The sequence below is a fragment of the Anarrhichthys ocellatus genome, unplaced genomic scaffold (assembly GCF_004355925.1).
Source record: "Anarrhichthys ocellatus isolate YVR2014 unplaced genomic scaffold, GSC_Weel_1.0 scaffold24, whole genome shotgun sequence".
In the NCBI taxonomy this organism is placed as follows: Eukaryota; Metazoa; Chordata; class Actinopteri; order Perciformes; family Anarhichadidae; genus Anarrhichthys; species Anarrhichthys ocellatus.
Window position 1 is genome coordinate 12,222,933 of NW_022280054.1, and position 23,695 is coordinate 12,246,627.

The following is a 23,695-nucleotide window of genomic DNA, read 5'->3' on the forward strand; positions in this document are numbered from 1 at the left end:
GTGAAATACTTAGTTAGGTTCAGGAAAAGATCGTGAAATACTTAGTTTAATAAAAGATCGTGAAATACTTAGTTAGGTTCAGGAAAATATCGGGAAATAGTTGGTTTAGGAAAAGATTGTGGTTTGGTTTAAAATAACAGAAGTGGAGTTACTTGCGTACAGCAGTTACGTGATGAATAAATCAACGTCGGTTTTGCGTTTCACACGGGGCACAAACAGCTGTCTCCTAGTTAGTTCTTAGTTCGACTCATCCTCCTCCACCTCCGTTTTCTCAGGTGTAGCTACGAGCAGTCTGCAGCAAGGCCCGAGCTGAAAATATATGCCATCATTAAAAGTCTTCTCCGAAATAATAAATAAATAATACGGTTTTCTGCCTCTGTGCTGCTTGTGGGTGTAGATTTAACATATAGCATGAAGTTTCTCCTTGAAGTTTGGATTAGAGGAGTCCCTCCCTCCTCCATTACCTACAGGGTCATTACCTGTGGTAATGTGTTGATGCAGTGCACGGGGACAGTGTCTTTTCATCTTCCTAACTAGCCCCATTAAAATCCATTCAGCTAAAGAGCCTTCACTCAGTCCTCCGGTGATTAAGACCCACTGCTTGATCTGTACGGCGCTCTCACCGTCAGGCCCTCTGCTTTCATTTAGCTCCGCTGCGACTCCATTACGGCACAAAGCGAACACCGGTGTATACAAGTGTGACCATGTAGGGGAGAGTTTAAGGAGGTCCAGCGTCAAAACAGTAATAGATCAGTTAAAATGATGGACAAGTAGTAGGATGTTAGAAGTTGGGTCATCATTAGAGTCACTTCAAGGAACTTTCATTTAGTGTCGCCCCCTGTGGACTAAAGTGGTAGTGTCTCTGAGCACCAGACTCCCTTTAGAAAACCTCTCATGTTACTGCAGCAGGGTCTGACAGTCTGCCCCTCTCAGTCCTGGTTCTCCCATACCTCACTTCCCTCCAGCGGGTCCAGCAATACGTCCTGGGTCTCCAGCAGCGTGGTGTCGGTGTTAGCTCCCAGAGAGGAGAAGCTCTGCTCCTGGAGGAGGAGGAGGAGGAGGACGACGAGGAGGAGGAGGAGCTGCTGCTGCTGCCGGGAGCTGAGCTCTCCTCCTCCCTCCGGAGCAGAGCTTCTCCTCTATACGTTCTGAACACATCTGACTAATATTGCAGTCGAGCTATCAGCAGGTGAATTCTCAATATTATACATCCATACCCTCCCGTTAACCCTCTCGCCGCACGTTTGATTCCAGCTTTACTCTGAGAGATGATTGTCATCACTTTTCCTCAACGATGCCTCAAGTAAAAAATGTTCCCCACCTCTCCCCCCACATGTTGAAGTTTCACCATTATCATATAGATGACTTCCATCACACTCGCAGCCGCACACACACACACACACACTTGCATTTATAGACTCACGCCTGTCCAAGTGTGACAATGAAAGGTAAACAAAACACAAATGACACAAGCTAATCAAGCAAAAGCAGCCACACCTGTAACACACGCTGATATTAGTTGACGGTGATGATGATCAAGGGCACCACCTGAGTCTCCTCATTCTTTCATTCCCCCCCCCCCCACGTCAATTCACAAGCGGTACCTCGGGTTGTTGCTGTTGCCAAGGCGCTTTTGATTTAATATCTGTCATGCATACGGAAAAATTTAAGAAAAAAACAACATGCCTTGAGGTCCGCATGGAGCCTCGCAGTGGGAGAGAGGGGAGATGTGGGGGGGGAGGCATTTGTCCCCGCAGGGCAGAGTAGATGTGTGCACCCAGTGGGGGCACGAGGACTCACCAGCGCTCCGTCGTCTGGAGGGGGAAGAAGACACAGCTTGAATGCATAAATGAATGATCCATTTTTTGGCTGTGAGTCACTACAGATTAGAGGGGAGCTGTTCTTAAAACCGCCGGGCCCTCTTGACTCCTCACCACTCGCTCTCCATCACTGTCTGCTTTTTTCTGTTTTTGTCTCTTAACTTTCGTGACTCTTAAAGGAGCTCAGAGGGCAGATGGCAAAAACAGCACTGTGAGCCAGATGGAGGGAGATAACAGCCAGACGCAGTAGATGTCACGTTACAAAGAAAAGTCGAGGAACTGTTCCACAGTCTGACAATAACGATGCAACTCTTGAAAGTAAAAATGAGAATGTTTTTGTTCCACTGTTGAATGTTTAATTCATAAGAAATAAAAATGCACCTTTGTTGAGTTCTATACACACACATGTACTCTCAATTACGTTTCGAGGGGGAACCGATTCTCTTCCAACTCGCACGGTCACAGTTTTAAACCGTTTAGGCAACAAAACAGACTGTTTTCATGTTTTTTTTGTAATCAAATATTTATAAAAAATTAAAAGGAGAGAAAAACCTATATATAATATATATATATCAAATCTATGATAATGCAACTGATCCATCCCTCCTTCTTTGTTTCCTCCCTCCTAGGGTCCTCCATAACTACATGCTGTGGCGCATCGTGGCGGCGCTGAGTGAGCACCTGTCCACCGCCTTCCGCAGCACCATCCACGAGTTTTCTCGGGAGATCGACGGCACCGAGCAGCAGCTAGAGCTGGGCCGGCTCTGCCTCACTCAGGCCAACAAACACTTCGGCATGGCCCTGGGAGCCCTGTTCGTCCAGCAGCACTTCTCCTCGCAGAGCAAGGCCAAGGTATGGATGGGAGAGGGGGGGGGGGGGGTATGAAGACCGCAAAAACCAACAGAGTTTGGTGGATGTCCAACAACCGTCGGTCTATCAGCTAGGAGACCACTGTTCAACGCCCATGTAAAACAAGACGTAAACATTGATTTATTAGTCACGCAACTTGCATAAAAGCACTTCCGTAGTTATTTTAACCCAAACAACGATCTTTTCCAAAACCTAACCAAGTAGTTTTGTTACCTAAACCTAACTAAATATTTCCCGATCTTTTTTAAAAGTAACTAAGTCGTTTTTGTGCCTAAATCTAACCAAATATTTCACAATCTCTTCCTGAATCTAACTTAAGTATTTAACAAGCTTTTCCTAAACCTAACTAGTTCACGATATTTTCCTAAACCTAACTATTTAACAATCTTTTCCTAAACCTCACCAAATAGTTCACGATCTTTTCCTAAACCTAACTAATTAACGATCTTTTCCTAAACCTCACCAAATATTTCACGATCTTTTCCTGAAACTAAGTAGTTTCCTGTGAAGACAGAAGTCTATTTTGAAAGGACTGTATGAATGTTGACACGTGTTGCATGTCTTCATAAAGAAAGGCTCAAGGAATGAGGAGTAACGTTTTGTAGGATATCATACGAACCGCTGTAAGAGGATGCGTTGCGTAGATTGATGAGTTCCGATGTCCTTCATTCTGTCCTGTTTTCAGAGGTTTTCTCCATATTCATTCAATTTATTGGATCCAGAAAGGAGCAAAACTCCACTCAAGTGGCCTTTAAATTTAAACCTTTTGACATTTAAATAAAATTGAGACGCGAGCCAGCTGAACAACTTAACGTGCCAAATTTCAGACCCGAACCAGGGTCAGACAATTCTATCTTTACTTAACTCCAATCATTACTGACTTGAGCTCACCAGGCTAATGCAACCAGGTGTTCCCCAATATTACTCACTGATTAGGGTTTTGAGTACAGAATGTCGTGTGTTCACAGGTTTATCACAACCTTTTGGCTAAAAACAAGTCAATCGTGGGCTGTAGAAGCAAATAAAATTTAAAGTGGGAACGTTAGTTATTTAATTGCTTTTTAATTTGAAAATATTGATTAAAGCAGCTTTAACTACACTTAAAATAGTCAGTATCTCAAGATAGAAAACAAGCTTTGATTGTCCCACGATGGAAATGAAAAACATTTCACAACATTTTTAAATCATAAAACATCTCTCTGATCTTGCGAATTTCATAACTTTTCCACAATTTCCACGACTGGAAGTCATCACCTTCTTTTGTTTCTTATAATATTGTTTCTTTATTTTTATTTTCTGGTTGGTCACTTTGACGTGACCGAATGATTTTGATTGATTCCTGCACTCGTATCTAGTAAAATACCCTCCTTACCAATCAGACTCCTCTCTCTAGTCTCTGGACTTTTTATATGTTTCTATTGTGTTCTCTCTGTCTTGGTCAGTCACTCTTCTGCCCTTCTCTTTCACCTTAATCCTCCCCATATGTATTCTTATCTCAGTGCCATGTCCACTCTCACGACATGGGGATACGGTTCCCAATAGCATTTCTGATCTCTGTAACCCCGCGCTCTCTCTTTAAGCTTCCCATCATCTCCCTTTCACCTTCTTCTTCTTTTGCTCTACGCTCGTTATCCAACACTGAGCGGCCTTTCTTCTTCTCTCGCAATCGTTTTAAATCTCCACCCGAAACCTCAGGACTTATAAAGCATGAAGCAAGTCGGACACAACCGGAGACATTCATGGCCGCTAATTACTTTCTATGTAATTGATATTTAAGTTTCCCAATTTAAGATTCTACTGAGATACTAAAGTGTAAGTTTCAATGATGCTTCAAGCTATTTGGAGCCTTTTCTGATTAATTAAAGAGTAGAGAATGATTTCTTTATTATAAGATCTCGTCTACAGTGAATCCAGCATCTAAACATCATTGAAACCGTCCGTGTTGAATGTAACATATACTGCTGGGTAGAAAATCTTATGCTGGGTTACTGCAGCTGTCCGCTGCAGATCATTGCTTAGACCTGAGTCCGTCTACACTGGCATGTCCAAACAGGTTGGAGACCTCATTATCAACACCAGAGGTACCTAGACCTGCTCACTGATGCTGCTTACCTCAGCATGAACAGGAACTAATGAGTCTCGGGGAGCCGAGGCTGAGAGACGGGAGACAAGTGGGGGGGGGGCAAAGACGAGCTTTCTTGTTCTCCTGAATCGCACACCACGCGTCCCGGTGTCAGACGTTGTTTTGCGGTAGTTTGAGAAAAGCACCAGAATAATTCTTAAAAGTTTCTTGAAGTTTGGACGGTAAAAAATATTCCTCAAGAAGCACTGATGTTGGAAAAGTTTGATGTAAATTTAAATAAATTATGTTTTTCACATTCAAAAAAACTTGAATATAGTTTATATAGTATAGGAAAAATTCAAAAAGGGTTGTAACAAAACTGGGTCCTGCTGTGTATTTTAAAGTTTGGATGGCGAAACGGTTCCTTAGGCACATAAAAAACGTAGTTATGGTGGAGGGAAAGACACAGAAGTCAGCTGCCCTACACACGATTTTGTCATAATCTTGGTTTAGTTTGTTTCCATGTTTTATTTTGAAGTTCCTTGCCTCTTGTGTCCTTTGACTTCCTGTCAAATCACGTGTGTTGTATTCATCTCGTCAGCTTCGCTCCGTTCCTTGTGTTTCTTCCACCAATCAGCTTTCAGCGTGACCTCCTGTCGTCATCGAGTCTCGTTGTCTGATTAGTTTCTTGTGTATTTATAGTTTTGGTTGGTTGCTGGTTGGTTCGTCTGCTATGTTTTTCTGGCTGTGTACCTGATCCTGTTTATTTGTCATTTTGCTCATTTCTGGACTGAATTTTCAGTTGCTCACTTTTGAATTTTGGTAGTTGATCGATTTATGGGTTAATTGTTTCACTTTTGGGTCTTCTTATTGCTTTTGAACTCATCGGCCTCACCTCCTGTGTTGTGTAAGTTTAGTTTGAACGTTTGCTTTATTAAAATCACCTTTAATCTTCCTCCTGCTTCCCGTGTGTCTGCGTTTGAGCCCGACTCTGTTCTCCTGCTGCTGCCTTGTGCAGACGTTTAATCCTGATATTTTCATTTTACTTCACCACGTAACAAAAGTACTCATTTTATCCCAAACTACGATTTTTTACCTTAAACCTAATCAAGTATTTTTTACAATCTTTTAATGAACCAAGTTGTTTCCTGTGAAAACAGAAGTTTATTTTAATAAGGTATAATGTATGCAAGTAACGAGCGCCATAGATGGAAGCGTAGGCCACCGACCGAGAGAGAGAGAATGTGTTCCAGCAGCTCCAACTTAACTCTGAAATCAGCTGTACTTTCACTCATATCAGATCCTTAATTTAAGACGATCCAATTAGTAGTTTTGAACCAAGAGCTTTGGTATTTCTATTTGGCAGCTCGTGAAAAATGTAGGTTTGCCAATTTTAGTATTTTAATAGTTAAAATGTGAGTAAGCTGCAAAGCCACTGAGAAACTTTAAGTACTGACAACGTCCTTTTTTCTTTCTTGCAAATTCCAGAAGAATCCATGAAGAGGAAGTCACCTCCACATCAAATACATTTTAGAAATCTGACTGCTATCAAAGCAGATTATTTGGGCTTTTTTTGCATCCTTGTTTTTGTTTGTCACACCAGGAGAACTATGAACCTGAGGAAGTATATTTATAATATTGATATTTAATATTCAAGTTCAATCTGATACTTTTATTTATAGATCAGCAGAAGAAATGAGGTGTGAATCAAATCAGTTTCGGGCACATTTTAACTTGTAACTTTACGCAATCACAGACCTCGAGTCAAAGCGTCCCATTTCAGCCACTTTGACTTGCGTCAGTGTTGGCAGCTGGAAAATAGACCGGTGTCCCATGCTGGGGTTTCTTTTAAAACGAAATCGAAATTTCTGTGACGGTTGAACGCTTCCACTTGCGTGTTTTAGCTGCAAATAAGGTCAGTGGCAATTACATATTGGACATGGGATGTCACATTACACAGAAGCGGCAGCAGTGGGTTCACAAAGGTGGAAGAAAATCCACCGTTCAAACCAAATCGTCTGTTAGTAACACGAGCAACCCCGAAGTATCTGTGACCACTTTAACTGCACCTTTTAACTTTTTAGGTTTGGGGAATTCCAACAAGTTCCTCTGCATTTCTCTAATATATATATATATATATATATATATATATATATATATATACTAAATAACAGGATGGATGAAGACGAGAATATTATGTAAAAACGTCAAGTACACAAGTAAGAATGAATTACTTGTGTAAATATGAAGTCTGAGCAAAGAGACAATGTTTTAGTGATATATGGTACTCTTATATTAAAGAAGACAGTTCTTGCATTAAAGGCAGGGTTGGTACTCTTCTTCAAAAACTTTTTGAATATTTAAATTGAAATTGGCTTTACATCCAGACAGCGATCAATTGCGCTCTGACAAAAACAGAATCTGGTATCTACGGCTGTCGCAGGAATTCAATAAGCTCGTCCGATTAATCTATTTGGTCCGAGTGTAACGATTGGACGGTCTACCTGCCTGTATTCTGCCCGTTCACTCATCGCTGCTGCTATCTTACAAGCTGTGAGAATTAACAATCGCCATGTTTGTTGTTTACGATCATTTTTGGGGTGTCTGATGAGTTGTCGGTGTTGCCGTCACGCTAAATTTAGCAACTTTTGGAGCTAGTGCTACTCACTACTTTCATTTGGACAAGAGTTGGCAACACTGGGCTGGGTTTTTAGATCGGATCATTTTTTAAATCCAGCGTGCTTTACCCAGTTTCTCAAGATAACCGACCGTACCTTTTTAAATGTCAACAGCACACACTAGTGGAGCAACATCACACCAGCAGCTTCCTGATTTTGCTCCTTGCTTTTGTTTTTTTCTCACTCAGTTTGACTTTTTAGTGAGAAAAACGCAGAATGCAGAAATATTTAATGTGAAATATGATCTATGTGCTCAATAAAAGTGCATTTATAAATCCATGTGAAATCCCTCCAGGTCCAGGAGCTGGTAGAGGACATAAAGCACTCGCTGGACCTCCGGCTGCAGGATCTGGACTGGATGGATGAAGCCACCAAGGAGGCAGCCAGGGCAAAGGTTCAGAGCCTCACTCTGCTTCTGCATCCCAGAACACCGCTCGCCGTCAGATCCCATTAGTATTTGAAAAAGGATTTAATTATTTCTTTGCAATTCCTTTTTTTTTCCGGGGGGTTTGATTGATTGCTTGGTTAGATGGAAGTGTGTGATAGAATACATCAAGGGCTTGACATTGAGAAGTGGGGATCGCCTAATCCGGATCTCTCTGTGGTGCCGATTTAGGGTCTGCACTGCAAGATATCCCGTCTAATACTTTTACAATCTGAAGTTATAATCCTTTTAGAGGGCCGTGCTGAATATAAAGAGCTTCCCTGTAATCCTATTACATTGAGTTTGCTTGATTAGTTGATGTGCGCGTGTGTGTGTGTTTGTGTGTGTGTGTCTGGGTATTAGTAACCACAAGTGGATGTGGGGCGACGTTGGACCAGTTGTTTCTCCTCCACTTCCTCCATCACTCTCTTCTTCTTCTCTCCCAGCTGAAGCACATGATGGTGATGACAGGATACCCGGACTTCATGCTCAAACCTGAGCTCATAGATCAAGAATACGGGGTGAGTCATGAGCTTCCTGTTCCACTCTGAGCTCGTCTGGTCGTCCTCACCACACACGAGCAAATGCCATTTCCCAGCATCCCTTTCTCTCGCTCTCTCTCTGGTATTAACATGCGCCCTACATCATGCACAGGGGTAAATGAACCTGAGGAACACAGCTGAGACCGCTTGAATACATATTATACTTTAAGTATGTTGATGCAACCAGGAGGTGAATGTGAAACCTCGGCTGTCAAAAAAACTAGATGGGGGGGGGCAACAGTATAAACAGACACATGTGCTGAACATCTTGGGACGAGTGGAATGAGTTTAACTGTGGGAGGGAAAGGTGAAAGTGTAATCCCGTTTTAAACCTGTAAAACCGGGTGTGTGCATCGTGGAGGAGGTGCTCAAAGTAGGGAAGGTGCATTTACTCCTGTAGTGTTGCACTCAGTGCAGTTCTGAGGTGCTTAGTGTTTGTCAGAGGAATATATCGGGAATATATCAGTTTGGCTGAAATGCATTTAGTTTCAAGTGGATAAAATTAGCTCCACCTTGACAAGCTGAAACATTAACATGTTGCCTAAATGTTGTTTAAATGTATTGTAATAACTTCATATCTGTTGTTTTTGCAGTTCGATGTGGACGAGAAGACGTATTTCAAGAACATCCTCAACAGCATCAACTTCAACATCAAGCTGTCGGTCAAGAAGATCCGGGAGGAAGTGGACAAGAATGCGTGAGTGTCATCGTCTCCTCGCGTCAACACGAGCTTCAACGGCCTGTTAATCTCATTTTACAGACACGCGGCGCAAAGCAATTAAAGAAAGTTAATATATCTGAAATCCAGCCTGAGCTCGTGCAGCTGAGGCTTCACACCGGACGCCGCGGTCTCTTAATATGTTTGACACGCCTAACGCGTGTCCCTCCTTTTTTTTTTAAGTTTGACACATTTGTTGATGCGCCTCTAAATTAAACCAACAGATACCGAAATCGACACACTCAGCTGGAGAAAATCCATTTGATTTACTTATCTGCAGCAGCCAGGCTGCATGAAAAGTGCTGTGGGATATGCGGTTTCATTTTTTCCAACAAAAAAGTAAACGGAACCCCTGGATTGAGTGTCTATCTGCTACAAAAACACATTACAGTCACATTAGTATTCCAAGGTGCTCAGAACCACGGCGTCATTAGCCAACACTTGACGCCCTGAAGAGTTAAATCACACACTCCTTTCCTTTATCGCCCAGAATAAAGTGAACCTTTCATCACTCACTCTGTGTTGTCACCGGGAAATAAAGAAAGAAAAACACTTCTCCTCCTCCTCCTCTTCGTCCCGGTGTTTTGTCTCCTCTCCGTCACTCCACAGTCACTGCAGAGCCATCAGTCTTTCACTCCTAGAACACAACACAAGGGCATCTCACACTCTCACAGATAGAGGTTTTGGGGGGATTTTACAGCCAATCGATTGGTCTGGCTTTAAGTGGATTACTATAAAGGAACTGTCCGGTTTGAGCAGAGGAACTTTGGCCGTGGGAGCTCACACACTGAGTATTTCTCACCAGGGGGGTTTAGAGAGAAGTCCGATCCCAATGTCCATAAAACAATTAACAGGTGACGTCAGTTAAGTTCCGGGGGTCCAGGATTTGATCGTCTTCCAGGCTCTTTGCGTCACGAGACTTCAAATAATCTATTTACATCAAAAAAATGAATGTTTGAATAGATAAGGTGTGTATGTTCCACCTGTAATCCTTATTGTTTCAGAGTATATGTAATTTGTCAGGCTGAACACTTCTTTGTTTACCTTGTTTTTTATGTCTCCTGCTTCCACTAATATCCCCGTGTTTAACGTCATATTGCTATGAATTGTGGGTAATTCCCTTGGGCAAAGTCTGCAGAAATGCGGATTTACGGAAAGTGTTCAATAAAGGGCTCAAAATGTCTGCGAGAGAGAAAGACCTCAAACACTCAAAGACAAACAGAAGTGTTTGGGATTTTGTTCAGGTATCAGGGGTTTTTCGAGAAAATTGGTGATTTTAATGTGTGTTTGTGTGCGTGTGTGTGTGTGTGTGTGTGTGTGTGTGTGTGTGTGTGTGTGCGTGTGTGTGTGTTTGCGTGAGGGATCCCATCTTTTAAAACCCTGTTTGTTTGATACTATTCTCCCCAGGTGGCTTCTCCCCCCTCAGGCCCTTAATGCCTACTACCTCCCTAACAAGAACCAAATGGGTGAGTGCGTGACTCTTCATTGCCATTCTGCACCGCAACACGGACCGCGCATTAGTTACACGCAATTACACCATGTTGACGCCTGTTTTTTCAAACATGTTGCTTAGAGGGAAATTTAAAAAAAGCGTCCACCTCCTCATATCATATTCCGTCTCATCGCTCACTTTCTCCTCTGATCTGCACCTCACATGCTTAATACCCCCCTGGAGGGAAAAACAAGCGGCAACACCGTCCCCGAGTTTTTAACAAATCTGGCCTTGCGCTGTCAGCCCCTCCCCCCTCGTCTTCCACCGTGATCGGCCCGCTCGTCTGTCTGCCTGCCAGCTGGATTAAATCTCTCGCAGAAAAATCAATGGCGTGCTCGCAAGCTGATGCTAGAGGACAGGAGGAGTCGGAGAAAAACACAGTCATCAGAGCCCCCTGGGTCATTTCTTTTTCCTTTTTTCTTAACCCACACACATTATCTCACTCACTTCAACCAGCCACTTCAGTTCTCATCTCTGTATTCACTTTCCTGCTCTTCTTTTTATTTCAATCAAATTAATATTGCAAACTTAAGTTTTACCTCCATCTCTTTATTACATTTCTAGAATCAGGATCCTCGTCTCCTTATCTTCAAACCGGAGTTTGAAGATAAGGAGACGAGGAAAGAGATTGAATTTAAAGGAGCTCCCGAACATAGTGGAGTTCTTTGAATGACCAATATCCTCGGTTACAACTGTTCTCGCTCTTACAGTCAAAAATTACAAAGGAAATTAACATTCGGTAAACATTCTTCTCTAAAGGTAGTTTCCCTTTTATGATCTGTATTTCTTTGCATAACAATGCAGAATATGTTTATAGAGATTAAGCCGAGGCTGATGGGAAGTGTTGCAGATAGATCCACTGGGAAAAGTCAGAGGATCACCGAAGTTATTAAGATTCATTACAACTCATCCTGAGGGGAACATGAATGTCTTCTTGTAGATTTCACAGGAAAAGTGACTTTCTAGTCATTAGGAGTCATCCTCTGGGGAGCACGCATATTGAAGAAGACTTGAAACTAGAGATTGAGACCATAACCTCATGTTTACAATGTTTACTGAGGTAATAAATCAAGAGAGAAGTAGAGTCATTTTCTCATAGACTTCTATACAACCAGAGGAGTCGCCCCCTGGTGGACACTAGAGAGAATGCAGCTTGAAGAGACTTCAGTATCGGCTTCAATTGGCAGAACCGGAGGTTGCCGCCTTGCTGGAACTAATCAATTATCAAAATGTAGACAGTAAATTATCAGTCCATTACCAAATTCCTCACCTCTACAATCTTTTGTATCTTTTTCTATGAGAGACATTTTCTTATTTTGTCAAATGAATCTTAAATTACCTCAACGTGCCGCTGTCATCCTGTGATAGGTGCAATGATAATATTCTGTATATGATAATTTTAAAGCTACTGGAAGAAGTTAAGAAGTCGTTGGTGAATGCAGATTCCTCTGCATGAAGCAAGTAGTTGCTGCTGCTGAGGAGACGGATTTGTATTTTTGCTCTGTGTGCTGACAGAAATTTGGGCAAATCGAGAGACTTTCCGTCATCGTCCTCTATAGCAGCTGCACTTCGCGTCTTTAAGGCATCAGTGATTTCCATTTCCTCCTAACTGTCGTTTTCCATCTAAAGGAGACTGTATCACTGTGACTTTCATAAAAAAAAAAAAAAAACTTATTCTGAAACCAGTGTGTGATATTCTTACGAGTTGTATCCGGACCACCTCCCTCATGTTGGTTTCTTTATCTCTTTTCCAGTCTTTCCTGCCGGCATCCTCCAGCCCACTCTCTATAACCCCGAGTTCCCACAGTAAGTAGTGCCTGCTTCAGTCCTATAGGGAGGCTCCAGCATCACCACGGCCACAACAACAAAGGTCATTAACGGCTACGTTAGTCTGGCAAAGCTCTGCCTCCCCGAAGTCCCAACAAACCAATTTAACTACCCACCAAGAGCTCAATTACTGAACAAGGTGCCGCTAATGGAACAGGTGTCATTGAGAGGTCGCCTCCCTAAATTTGAGTCCATCGAGTAATTTGATGGCGCATGAAAGTAGATATCCTCCCCCGTCCGACTCGATGGCTTCTATTTATCTCAGCGAGCTCTCTGTGATGAGAAACTCGTGAATTAGAGTCACGGCGTTATTGGACGGAACTTTAATCAGAGCACAAAAGATCCCCCTCTTCAGAAGCACGTTTAGAAGAAAACGCTTATTTTAATCAAGGTGTGACAGATATGGGAGTATTTCATGGCCGATAATATGTTTACAAATATACAGCTGCGGAAAGGCAATGCAGCATTTTGTGATGCATACAATTTTTAAAAGTATGTCATCATCATGCCAAACAAGGACCAAGTATTTCCCCAACAGATTTAAATCATTATGCCATTAAACACTGAAAACTTCAAAAGTAGCCCAAATGTATTAATACTAGTGTTGATAACAATACCAAAAACTACACTTTAATATTGAATTTCATCAACGATTAAACACATCATTTTGAAAATACTTGATATCTTCTCCCAAGCGCTAAGATTTATAGTTATTTTTGAAGTGTGTCAAAAATGTATTAAATTCCTGAATCAACTAACTTTAACGTTTTTCATTCCCAACAAGACAACACTTAACTCCTTCAGATCCACTCGACCACAGACACAGAATTATACGAAAGATGATTTTGTGCGAGTACACCAACTAAGCAGCTCAACTGAAAAATTATAATAGTATTACGACTTGTTTAAGACTGGAAACTCAAAGTTGGGATTTGACTTTGGACATGAGCACAAAGACTTGAGACTTAATGTTGAAATGTTATTTTTAATTTAAGTTGTTGCAATGAAATATCACTGCCATCCAGGCTCCATTGCTCATCTTTGGTTTTAGAGTCTGAATTTGATCCGGCCAATTTGAGCAAGTGGATATTTTTGACTCAACTTTAACTTTTACATCTGAATTGAACCAAAAGAAACTTCAATATATAGGTTTTGAATACCGGGTACTAAAAAAGGTTTCATTAAGCAAAGGAGGACAAACTTCTCAAGTGTTAAATGTTTTCTTACAAATTACAAGTCTGACCAGACATTCAATACTTGCTCTAAGTAATTTATACATTTCAAATTAATTTCAGTCTGGACCAAAAAGGTTTTGAGGTTTAATACAAACTCCATCTGAAACACAATCACTGTATTTATACCGTTCTCTAATGTTTCAAAGGTCCATGCATGTTTTACTCCATGAATTATTAACTGTGCATATAAACTTATATAAATTATACTGTTATAAATGATTAATTATGACTCCCGACCATCTACCGAACACGTCATACCATAAATGTATTGTTTGACTTCCTGTGTGTAAAAATATCCATTGACTAGTTTTATTATTAACATGGGTATGCATCCGTTTTGAAAAAGGTTCCCATGGTTATTACATGGAAATATAAAAATGAAGCAGAGAATTTTGCAAACATGGACATTGAACACTCGAACAAAAACGTGTTTCCACAGGGTTATTTAACAGTTACCATTGCCAACTGAAAATAATTTACCTTCAGAATAAAGAAAACTAATTATTTTCAGTGATGAATTACCTGTCACAGGTAAGTTTCAACTCTCTGCAAGCTGATTTTCATACAATACTGGCATGAATTCAAAACAAACGGCTGCCTGGAAGGTATAAAATCAATCTACAACATTTCTTTGGCGTGTCGTTCGAAAATGGCCAGTTAGAAACCACCGCAGCACCGAGGAATGAGCAGGTGAACAACTACCTTCTTTTGTTTTCCACATACCCTTTGTATGCTCCTCCAAATCTTCTCACTGAGGGGCAAACCACTGCTGCCAGTATTGAGTATTATTCCAAGCCAGTTATTACTGCAGTAGCCCTACCCTCCCATAAACTCTCTCACTCACAGACACACACACACCTCCACCACCACCACGAGTATAATGAAGCTTCAATCAGCCAGTTAGTTTAGCAGGGGAGTCAGGCCCGGTGTGAGGCAGCGTATCGACTAGCTGTCAGAAAGTCATTTTCAGATGTAGCCATGTGAATAGCCCCGAGTCTGCCCTTTCATCCTTCTCTATATCTGCATGTGGCGCAAAAGACAGCACTCGAGCTTCGGCCCAGGGTCAAGGAGAGGTTGAGCGACCCGCTGCTTTTTGGAAGCATTGGGGACACGAGCAGGTTGTGGGGACGTGTTACGGGTTGTTGCATTTTGTTTTCAACGACTTGGGAAATTAAGATTTATGCTCACACTGCAGCCGGAAAGGTCTCAATGCAGATTTTCCCTCGCACGTAAAACAGATGTTTTCTAATCAGTGCGAGCAGGAAAGAAATGTGGCGTTGAGCTTTTTTTATACCAATCTGAGCCACACGGACCCGAAATTAGATCCCGAGTGCAACTTGCATTTTAACTGGCTCGGCTGAGCAGAATTAGCAATGAGGACAACGGGACAAAACCAGAGAAGAAAGCCACAGAGCTGTCTGTGATGAGACGACCGCAATCAGTCAAATGGCATATTGCTTTGTTCTTCAGTAAGTGCATAAGCACAGACCTAACTTTGGGCATCTGTCAAGCAAGTAACAGTAAACTAGATATTTCTACATTAGAACAAATGCAAATATCTCAAATTTCATGATCCGCGATGACTTCTGAAGCTGTGTACAACGTGCATGAGTTTGGGACTTCAAATCTTTGATTTCTCTTCGAAAGTCCCACATAAATACCACTCTCCTGTCAGGAGATCTTTAGCTTACCTTAGCTTAGCATAAACGACGGGGAAACATGCTAGCCTGGCTCTGTCCAAAGGTAACAAAATCTCATTTGTTTACTTTATACAACAACCACGAGCCAGGCTTTCCCCCGTTTCCAATGTTTTATGGTAAGCTAACTGCGTCTTGGATCTAGCTTCATATTCAACAGACAGATATGATTATTTACTGTAGATACCTAGAAAGATTTAGTTTTGTGTAACGGTCCATATTTATCCTTCCTGCTGCCAGGTCTCTGAACTATGGAGGAATAGGTGCGATCATTGGCCATGAGCTAACGCATGGATATGATGACTGGGGTAAGAATTTACAGCCTCTTCACCTATAATCCATCACAACAACGCCCATACTTTCACCATTCAGAGTTCTCCTTCTATTGCACTGAACTATTCTATTCCACAGAAGCAGCAAAGGGTCCCCTGATGATTTGTGTAATTTGTACGATCTACCCTTAAAAAAAAAAAAAAAAGACTATTTTGAGCCACAATCTCTGACTTTCATTTCCAGTCAAAAGTGCTGCCCTTTCAGACACATCAGAAGACTTTTAAATATTTCTGCGAACCACCTACCAAGTACTGGAATATCTTTGCCAAAGAAGCTGGTAGTTCACACACCAACCAGTCAAACGGTTATTTTATATTTAGTTTGCTGGAAAAGTTCTTGAACGGAATCAGCCAAAGTCATCCAGACAACGTTTTGCCTCCAAATGGTTTGACTCCCGCAGCAACAAAAGAAGGCTTCAAAGATGGCGTGCTGGGCAGCTTTTTTGACTGTGAAGGAAAGTTGCAGGTTGTGTTGTCTCCATTCCATGCTAACACTGCCCCCCCCTTGCCCTTTTGCCCTTCATCTTAGTGATGCAATGGTTCATGTCCCTAGGGGGCCAGTACGACCGCCACGGCAACCTCAAACAGTGGTGGACAGAGGAGTCCTACAGGAAGTTCCAGAAGAAGGCCGAATGCATCGTCAAGCTCTACGATAACTTCACCGTTTACAACCAGAGGGTTGGTCTGCGCGCACACACACACACACACACACACACACTGCACAAACAATCATTTCATACATGGGTCAGCTGATATTTATGTTTGAAAACATGTGTCAGCAAGTCTGTGTCCATCTCTAATATGATGCAGCTTGATTTATTGTTATTGCTGATTCCATCAATTGTTCTCTGTGGAAGACTTTTGTAATATTGTGTGCAGATTACAAATAGATACGCTTGATTACATGGATGTTCTCTTAAAGGAGCACTTCGCCAATGAAAACCGCTAGTCTGCTTTGTCTGGGGACTTAACTTGTAACTCTTTGGTTTTTGTACAGACTAAGCTAACAGGCTAGCTGTGCCCGGCTCTTTCCAGTGTTTATGCTAAGCATTTATGCTAAGCTAAAGTAACAGTCTCCCGACAGAGATGAGCAGAAAATGATTGTCTCTAACTCTTGACAGGAAAGCAAATTTCCTAAAATGTGGAACTTTTCTTAAAATGTATTTTTATCACATGCCAGATCCAGGATTGAAGTACATCCTTGAAGTACATGTACTGTACATACTAGCACAGAAGTATAGGGGCAGAGACTTTAAGAGCTTTCAGCGTTTCAGAAGTTTCCTTTCTTTGTGTCTAGGTGAACGGTCGTCTGACGCTGGGGGAGAACATAGCAGACATGGGAGGACTCAAACTGTCGTACTACGTAAGTAATATTGGACAATCAATGTACAAATTCATGGCTTCACAAACTCTATCAGTAGCACCTGAAAATATGTGTCTTTACTCCTCATAAATTACTTTTCTTCATTTAGTATGAAAAGGATCCCTTGTTTTCTGTGTATTTAACTTGTAGTTTTGTTGCCGGAACATGACTGTTCGCAGTTATGTTGCCGGAACATGACTGTTCGCAGTTTTGTTGCCGGAACATGACTGTTCGTAGTTATGTTGCCGGAACATGACTGTTCGTAGTTATGTTGCCGGAACATGACTGTTCGTAGTTATGTTGCCGGAACATGACTGTTTGCAGTTATGTTGCCGGAACATGACTGTTCGTAGTTTTGTTGCCGGAACATGACTGTTCGCAGTTTTGTTGCCGAAACATGACTGTTCGCAGTTATGTTGCCGGAACATGACTGTTCGCAGTTTTGTTGCCGAAACATGACTGTTCGTAGTTATGTTGACGAAACATGACTGTTTGCAGTTATGTTGCCGGAACATGACTGTTCGTAGTTATGTTGACGAAACATAACTTTTTGTATTATTTTATAAAATTATAACTGAACGTAGTTATTTTAAGGCCAACCATGATGTTTTTCCTGAACCCAACGAGGTGGTTTTGCTACGTAAACCTAACTGTTTGTGGTTTTGTTGCCTAAACCGAACCAACAGATAGCATTTCTTGACTATTTCACAAACAGCTGTGAGACTGTTGGTCCATCACTTAGATCAGCTGAGATATCTACAAGGGGAAGTTGTGTGTTCTTTATTCACTCCCTCCACTCTATTTCTCCATCTATCTCTCTCTCTCTCTCTCTCTCTCTCTCTCTCTAGGCGTATCAGAAGTGGGTGAGGGAACATGGACCTGAGAGGCCGCTGCCTGGGCTCAAATACACACACGAACAGCTGGTCTTCATTGCCTTTGCACAGGTACAGAAGCCTCCCAGTGGTTTTTACGCTGTCGTCTTTCGTTACATTTACATGTCAAATCATTTTAGCTGCCGCTCTCCGTCGGAGCGACGGCTCACAGGGAGCAGGTAGGAGTTATGTATTATCCCAGCATTAGCTGATGGATCCGTTAACCGTTGGACGGATCACAAAACGTAGCGTTGATGACGGTGCCGTGGCTCTAAGCACTAGACCACCCCTGCTCTTTGTAACTATTACCACCATCATTGAAATGCAATGGTTTCATTGAAATTCATGGCTTAATGTAACCGAAAATCTAGACACACTTTTTAATGCAATTTGCAGTGTTTTTAGCTTTCAACTTTAAAACTCTTGCTACGGGGAAGTGATGTGAAAACCATGTACAGTATATGTGCAAACATTCATATATAACGTATTGTATTACATTAAAATAGTACTAATTAATCAATGCATTTGTAGCATTTAACTGTTGTAGCTGTTCGAGGTGGAGCCAGTTATGTAGTTTAGTCCAGAGGTTGCCAAACTAGGAGTCAGGCCCCTCCAAAGGGTCACAAGATCAATCTGAGGGGTCGTGACATGATTACTGAGGAAGATAAGAGGTGAAAAATAAAGTTCTGCACAATTTATTTTCTTTAATCTTTGCTTTCTGTGAAATATTGGATCATTTTACCTCTTTGGGACTCAACCAGCTATTTATTAATGTAATCCACGTAATCATGAACCAGGAGGTCTAAAGAGGAAGTGGAAGGGGAGGAGTCAAACAAAAAACGGTCTTTTATCCAGGGGACCGTTGTTCGTGCCCACGAGTGAAACGAGAAGTCAACGTTGATTTATTTGTCAAGTAACTTCCTTAACTTAAGTAACAACACTTCTGTAGTTAACTTAACTCAAACCACAATCTTCTGCTAAACCTAACTAAGCAGTTTCCTGTGAAGACAGATGGAAACACACTGGAGGTTCAGAGGGGAAATCAGTCTTTGGTGGAACTGCTAACAACAAGTAATTGCCAAAAGGTTTGTTAAACACTGGTTTGATCTTCAAACATGAATTTTATAAGCTCATCACATCAGTTTCATCAGAAAAGTAGCTAGTAGGCCTAACTAAAGCTCTTACAACAACTGTAGTGTATTAAATAAAGTATAATATTTCCCTTTGAGATGAAGTACAAGAAAATGTGAAAAGTAAAGTACAAGTACCTCAAAATTGAGTAAATGTACCTCGGTACTTGCCACCACTGGAAGCCAGACTGTCCCACTTTGGCTCAACTGTCTCCGGGTCGGGTCACTGTTGTGTTGTTGTTGTATTTCCAGAACTGGTGCATGAAGAGAAGATCTCAGTCCATCTATCTGCAGCTGCTGACTGACAAACACGCGCCGGAGCACTACAGGTACAGTTTACTCACTCGCATAACACAAAACACAAAACACAAACAGAAAGTCATCACTTTGTTTCATTTGTGGACATTGATGTTACCTTTTAAGAAAGATCTCAACTGATCACTATGATAAAACCCAATAAAAATAATTAAGAAAGATATGGTGACGTTAAAAATATGTCAAATCACGTTTCTGCGATTGTTATATCTAAACAATTGACTTTTCTGATGTTGATTAATGACATTTCTATTGTTCAACATGGAACTAACTTGAGAGAGAAAACCCACCATGATGCATGAAAGAAAAACAATATTTAACAATAAAGAAATATGTTCTCAACTAGATGTAAATAAGATGTATATGGCTGTAATGTTAAAGAAAAGCCTGAACTTTTGCACTTGAACTGCATCGTGACTGCAGATGTTTCTCCATCTCAACATTACTGGACGTTCCCGTGTTTCCTTCCCCCTGCAGGGTGATTGGCAGCGTTTCCCAGTTTGATGAGTTTTCCCGTGTTTTCCACTGTCCGAAGAGCTCCCCGATGAACCCCGCGGACAAATGCTCCGTGTGGTGACCTCCCTCCCTTCCTCCCCCCCTCCATCCCTCCCTCCCTCATCACATTCATCAGAGCCGACAGGATGATACAGAAAGCCTCTTCTTGCCTATAACATTATCAGAACACTTGTTTTCAATTAGGAAGCCTAACGTTTGTCTGTACTAACCAATCTAAAGCATGGGTCACATGACCACTGATCATGTGCATATATATCATTTGATTATATATATATTTTTCTATGTTTAAATTTACTTTCAAATCATCTATTTTTGTATTTTAGCGGATATATCACGTGCATAGAATTCATGCTATTTTTTTTTTTATTTTTATTAAGCAACATGTTTCCTCAGTTTCTCTTCTTTGTAGCTTCAACTAGAAAAAATTAAATATATCAGACACTAAAGATTGGCAGCAAACCAGTGATTTCAGTCCCCGACAGCTCTTAGATCAGTAGCATCCTGAGCCTGAAGGCTGGTGTCCTTTTCCGTTTGCTGTCGGAGGTTTTGATTTGTGTCGCGACGCTGCCCTCTTGTGGCTGCAGAGAGCCACGACCAGCCGTCACCACTGATGTATTGTTTGCCTGCATTTGATCTCTCTTGTTGCTGTGAGTGTTTGTACGGTTTATAAAGATTTGTCCAACTTTTCTAAAAAACTAAAAAAAACTAAACAAAAAAGAGAAAGGTGAATGTTTGTTTTCTCAGGATTTGTAGCGAAGTGCAACATCAAACGGAGGATCTTTGCGTCTCGTATCTACATTCAACTCTTCAGCCTGAAGTACAATCACAAAGGAGATGTGTTCATCAAACAGTGGACGCTCAAGAAGAGGAAATCACAGCAACAGCTCGACCCGATTTAAGAACAATTCCTACTGAAGACGGAAGAGTCTCTGCTATTGAATTGTTCACATTATACAAGTTAACTCACCAAATAACAAGCCAACCCTCTGTACGTAAGAGCAACTATGACAGGTGGAGAATCATACATTTATATACAGTGTTATCTAAAAAAAATACTTTTGTATAAATAATCTGTTGGCACAAAAAAAAAATAAGTATCTTTGTACAATGGAGAAGTATATCAGATGTTATGGTTGTACAGTTTGTTTTGATGAGAGTGCATGTTTCCCTCCTGAACATTATTAAATCTGGATCGATATAGATGGAGGACAACACACACACACACACACACACACACACACACACACACACACGTACACGTACACGTCTGACTCTAGCTGCTATTTCACACGTGGCTGCTATCTATTCCTTCTCTGTTGGTCACCGTTTAACGTTTGAATAAACACAAAGGATCACTGTGTGTCGCTGCTTTAGTCGGTGTGAGATACGTTGCTTTATAACCGGTGTGATCGTGTAGTCGGCCCCTCACAGGGCCCCGGATCCTCCAGTGGTGTGAGCCAGCTCTCTTGGCCTCCCAGCGTTGGATGGTAGAGGTCCCACTCTGACTCCCGTTTGCACGAAGCCTGCAAAAAATCAACCAGTGGGAATCAAAACAACACATTTACGACGCAACGTCAACAAGCTGTGCAAACCGGAGGGGTGGCTCATAAAGATTACCAGTTACAATCAGCCTGCCAGATGAAACACTGGTCCTGTCTGAAGGTGCACTGTGAACAGGGAGCAGCTTGCAGCATGGACTGTTTAAAGTGCACACTATTTCAGGAAATGTTACAATTAAAACAAAGCCAATGCACGGTTTTGACCAATGACAGAAGCCTGATAGTAGCATTTCACTGTTTGTTCTCCTTTAAAGTTACTACGAAGAACTTTCATGTTGTGTTGATTCTGTCGCCCCCTGTGGAATAAAGTGGTAGTGTCTCTGTGCACCAGAGTCCCTTTAGAAAACCTCTCATTTTACTGCAGCAGGGTCTGACAGTCTGCTCCTCTCAGTCCTGGTTCTGGTTCTCCTGTACCTCCCTTCCGTCCAGCGGGTCCAGCAATACGTCCTGGGTCTCCAGCAGCGTGGAGTCGGTGTTGACTCTCAGAGAGGAGAAGCTCTGCTGGAGGAGGAGGAGGAGGAGGAGACGCTGCTGCTGCTGCTGCTGCTGCTGCCGGGAGCTGAGCTCTCCTCCTCCCTCCGGAGCTCCGTCTACAGGTCCAAGGCTGCAGGTGAAGACGGATCTGGGTCTGTCCACGGTGGACCGGTCTCTGCTGGAGGATCTGGGTCTGTTTACAAAGTGCTTTGACAGACAAAGCAGTAAAAGCAACAGAAAGCTACAATAAAAATAAACTAATAAAATAAAATAATTTCGTAAAATCAACAAATAAAAATAAAACAGAAAAGTGACGACATCCCATAAAAGCCAGTCTGTGACAGTAATTCACTGTAATTTAAAATAAATCATTAACAGAATGAAACTTTTGGTGCCATCTGGTACCTCTGAGTTCTCGATGCAGCGTCTTCATGGAAGAGTCCTCTCGTCTCTGTTGCTTTATGGCGAGCCGCACACACACGCACACACACACACGCACGCACGCACGCACGCACGCACGCACGCACGCACGCACACGCACGCGCACACACGCGCACACACACACACATCTAATTGTTCGCTGGTTTTACCCACAAGGGGGGACCCGAGGTAGAAATGAGCTGTGGAGCCTCTACTGCTACACCACCTCTTTGTTTGACTTTGAGTTCCCACAATGCACCTCTACATGGAACCTTCATTACAGTTTGACTAGAGCCCAGCATTCAATAATACACACTACCCTCTCTACAGGTCTGCTGTCATTTAATTCAGCCAAAAAGCATCTAATAATGATCAAACTACTCACACTGTGTGTCTGATGCACATATTTTTGTATTCTTGTATTTCTCATTCCTTGTTTCAGTTATTTACTTGTATTCTCTGCAGCTATTGTGTTACACATTCTAGGATGATGTACGTAACTTACATTTAACTGCAAATCCCCAAAACAAACAAAACACAAAACTACAATACACAACAATGTTTGAACAACCAGGTAAGAATAAGGAAAAAAGAGGATTAAACTTTACACTAAGGGATGATCACACCGTCCTTTACTCGTAACCACATGTTGACATCATCTTCATCAAGTGTTTCTGCTGCCCCCGTGTGTTTAACATATGTTACTGCACCGAGTTGAGACTCATAAAAAATGAGAAGCCTAAATTAATGTGTGTGTGTGTGTGTGTGTGTGTGTGTGTGTGTGTGCTGTACCTTAAATTAAACTGCTGCACACAAACACATATATAACACGCAATTATCCCGTGCAGTTATTCAGGGTAATAGGTGAAAGGTGTATACAGTATATCTCATCATTGCTATATTATTTTAGTTTTATTTGAGACTTAGTCTTGGTTTCTCATCTTTATTCATCACTCGATCACTTTTCTTTCTTTGACTATTGAGCTGCATTAACAGATGAATCTCCCCGATAAATAAAGGTCTTAACTTTTAAAGAATACTGTAAGTATGTATATCAGTGGAAATGCTGAGTGTGACGACGACATTAAAGGTGACCTGCCTCTCACCTGTCCCATGGGCCCCCTGTTCTCCTCCTGCCGGTCAAAATGGACACGAGTTAGCACCCTGAGCTACAGGTGAATGTGTGTGTTTAGGGGGCGACGGTGGTCTAGACGAGCCCAGGCTTGGCTTCACGGAGTCTGCAGGCTGCTCCTCTCAGCCTCCAGCTGAGCGACGACACGACTCACCTGGAGGAGAGAAGAGACAGGAGGGTTAACGTGGTACAACACAACCCACCATGCTAAATAAAC

At 41.9% G+C, this 23,695-nt stretch overlaps 1 protein-coding gene across 2 annotated transcripts in view; it reads left to right on the forward strand.

Annotated features, from left to right (window-relative positions):
- The window catches only part of ecel1 (endothelin converting enzyme-like 1), a 40,510-nt gene extending 19,257 nt beyond the window's left edge, over nt 1-21,253 (forward strand). Inside the window, exons 6-18 of one of the 2 annotated variants that reach the window (XR_004213197.1) lie at nt 2,450-2,672; nt 7,726-7,824; nt 8,301-8,375; nt 8,990-9,093; nt 10,522-10,580; nt 12,361-12,412; nt 15,606-15,673; nt 16,251-16,375; nt 16,995-17,060; nt 17,909-18,004; nt 19,315-19,391; nt 19,855-20,540; nt 20,638-21,253. Coding sequence is in view for 1 of the 2 variants with exons in the window: in XM_031860867.1 (XP_031716727.1) it covers nt 2,450-2,672; nt 7,726-7,824; nt 8,301-8,375; nt 8,990-9,093; nt 10,522-10,580; nt 12,361-12,412; nt 15,606-15,673; nt 16,251-16,375; nt 16,995-17,060; nt 17,909-18,004; nt 19,315-19,391; nt 19,855-19,954 (1,144 nt within the window). In the remaining variant the exon portion in view is untranslated. Of the gene's footprint in view, nt 1-2,449; nt 2,673-7,725; nt 7,825-8,300; nt 8,376-8,989; nt 9,094-10,521; nt 10,581-12,360; nt 12,413-15,605; nt 15,674-16,250; nt 16,376-16,994; nt 17,061-17,908; nt 18,005-19,314; nt 19,392-19,854 lie in introns of both variants that reach the window. The other variant, XM_031860867.1, reaches the window with a different exon arrangement.
- The last annotated feature ends 2,442 nt before the right edge of the window (nt 21,254-23,695 follow it).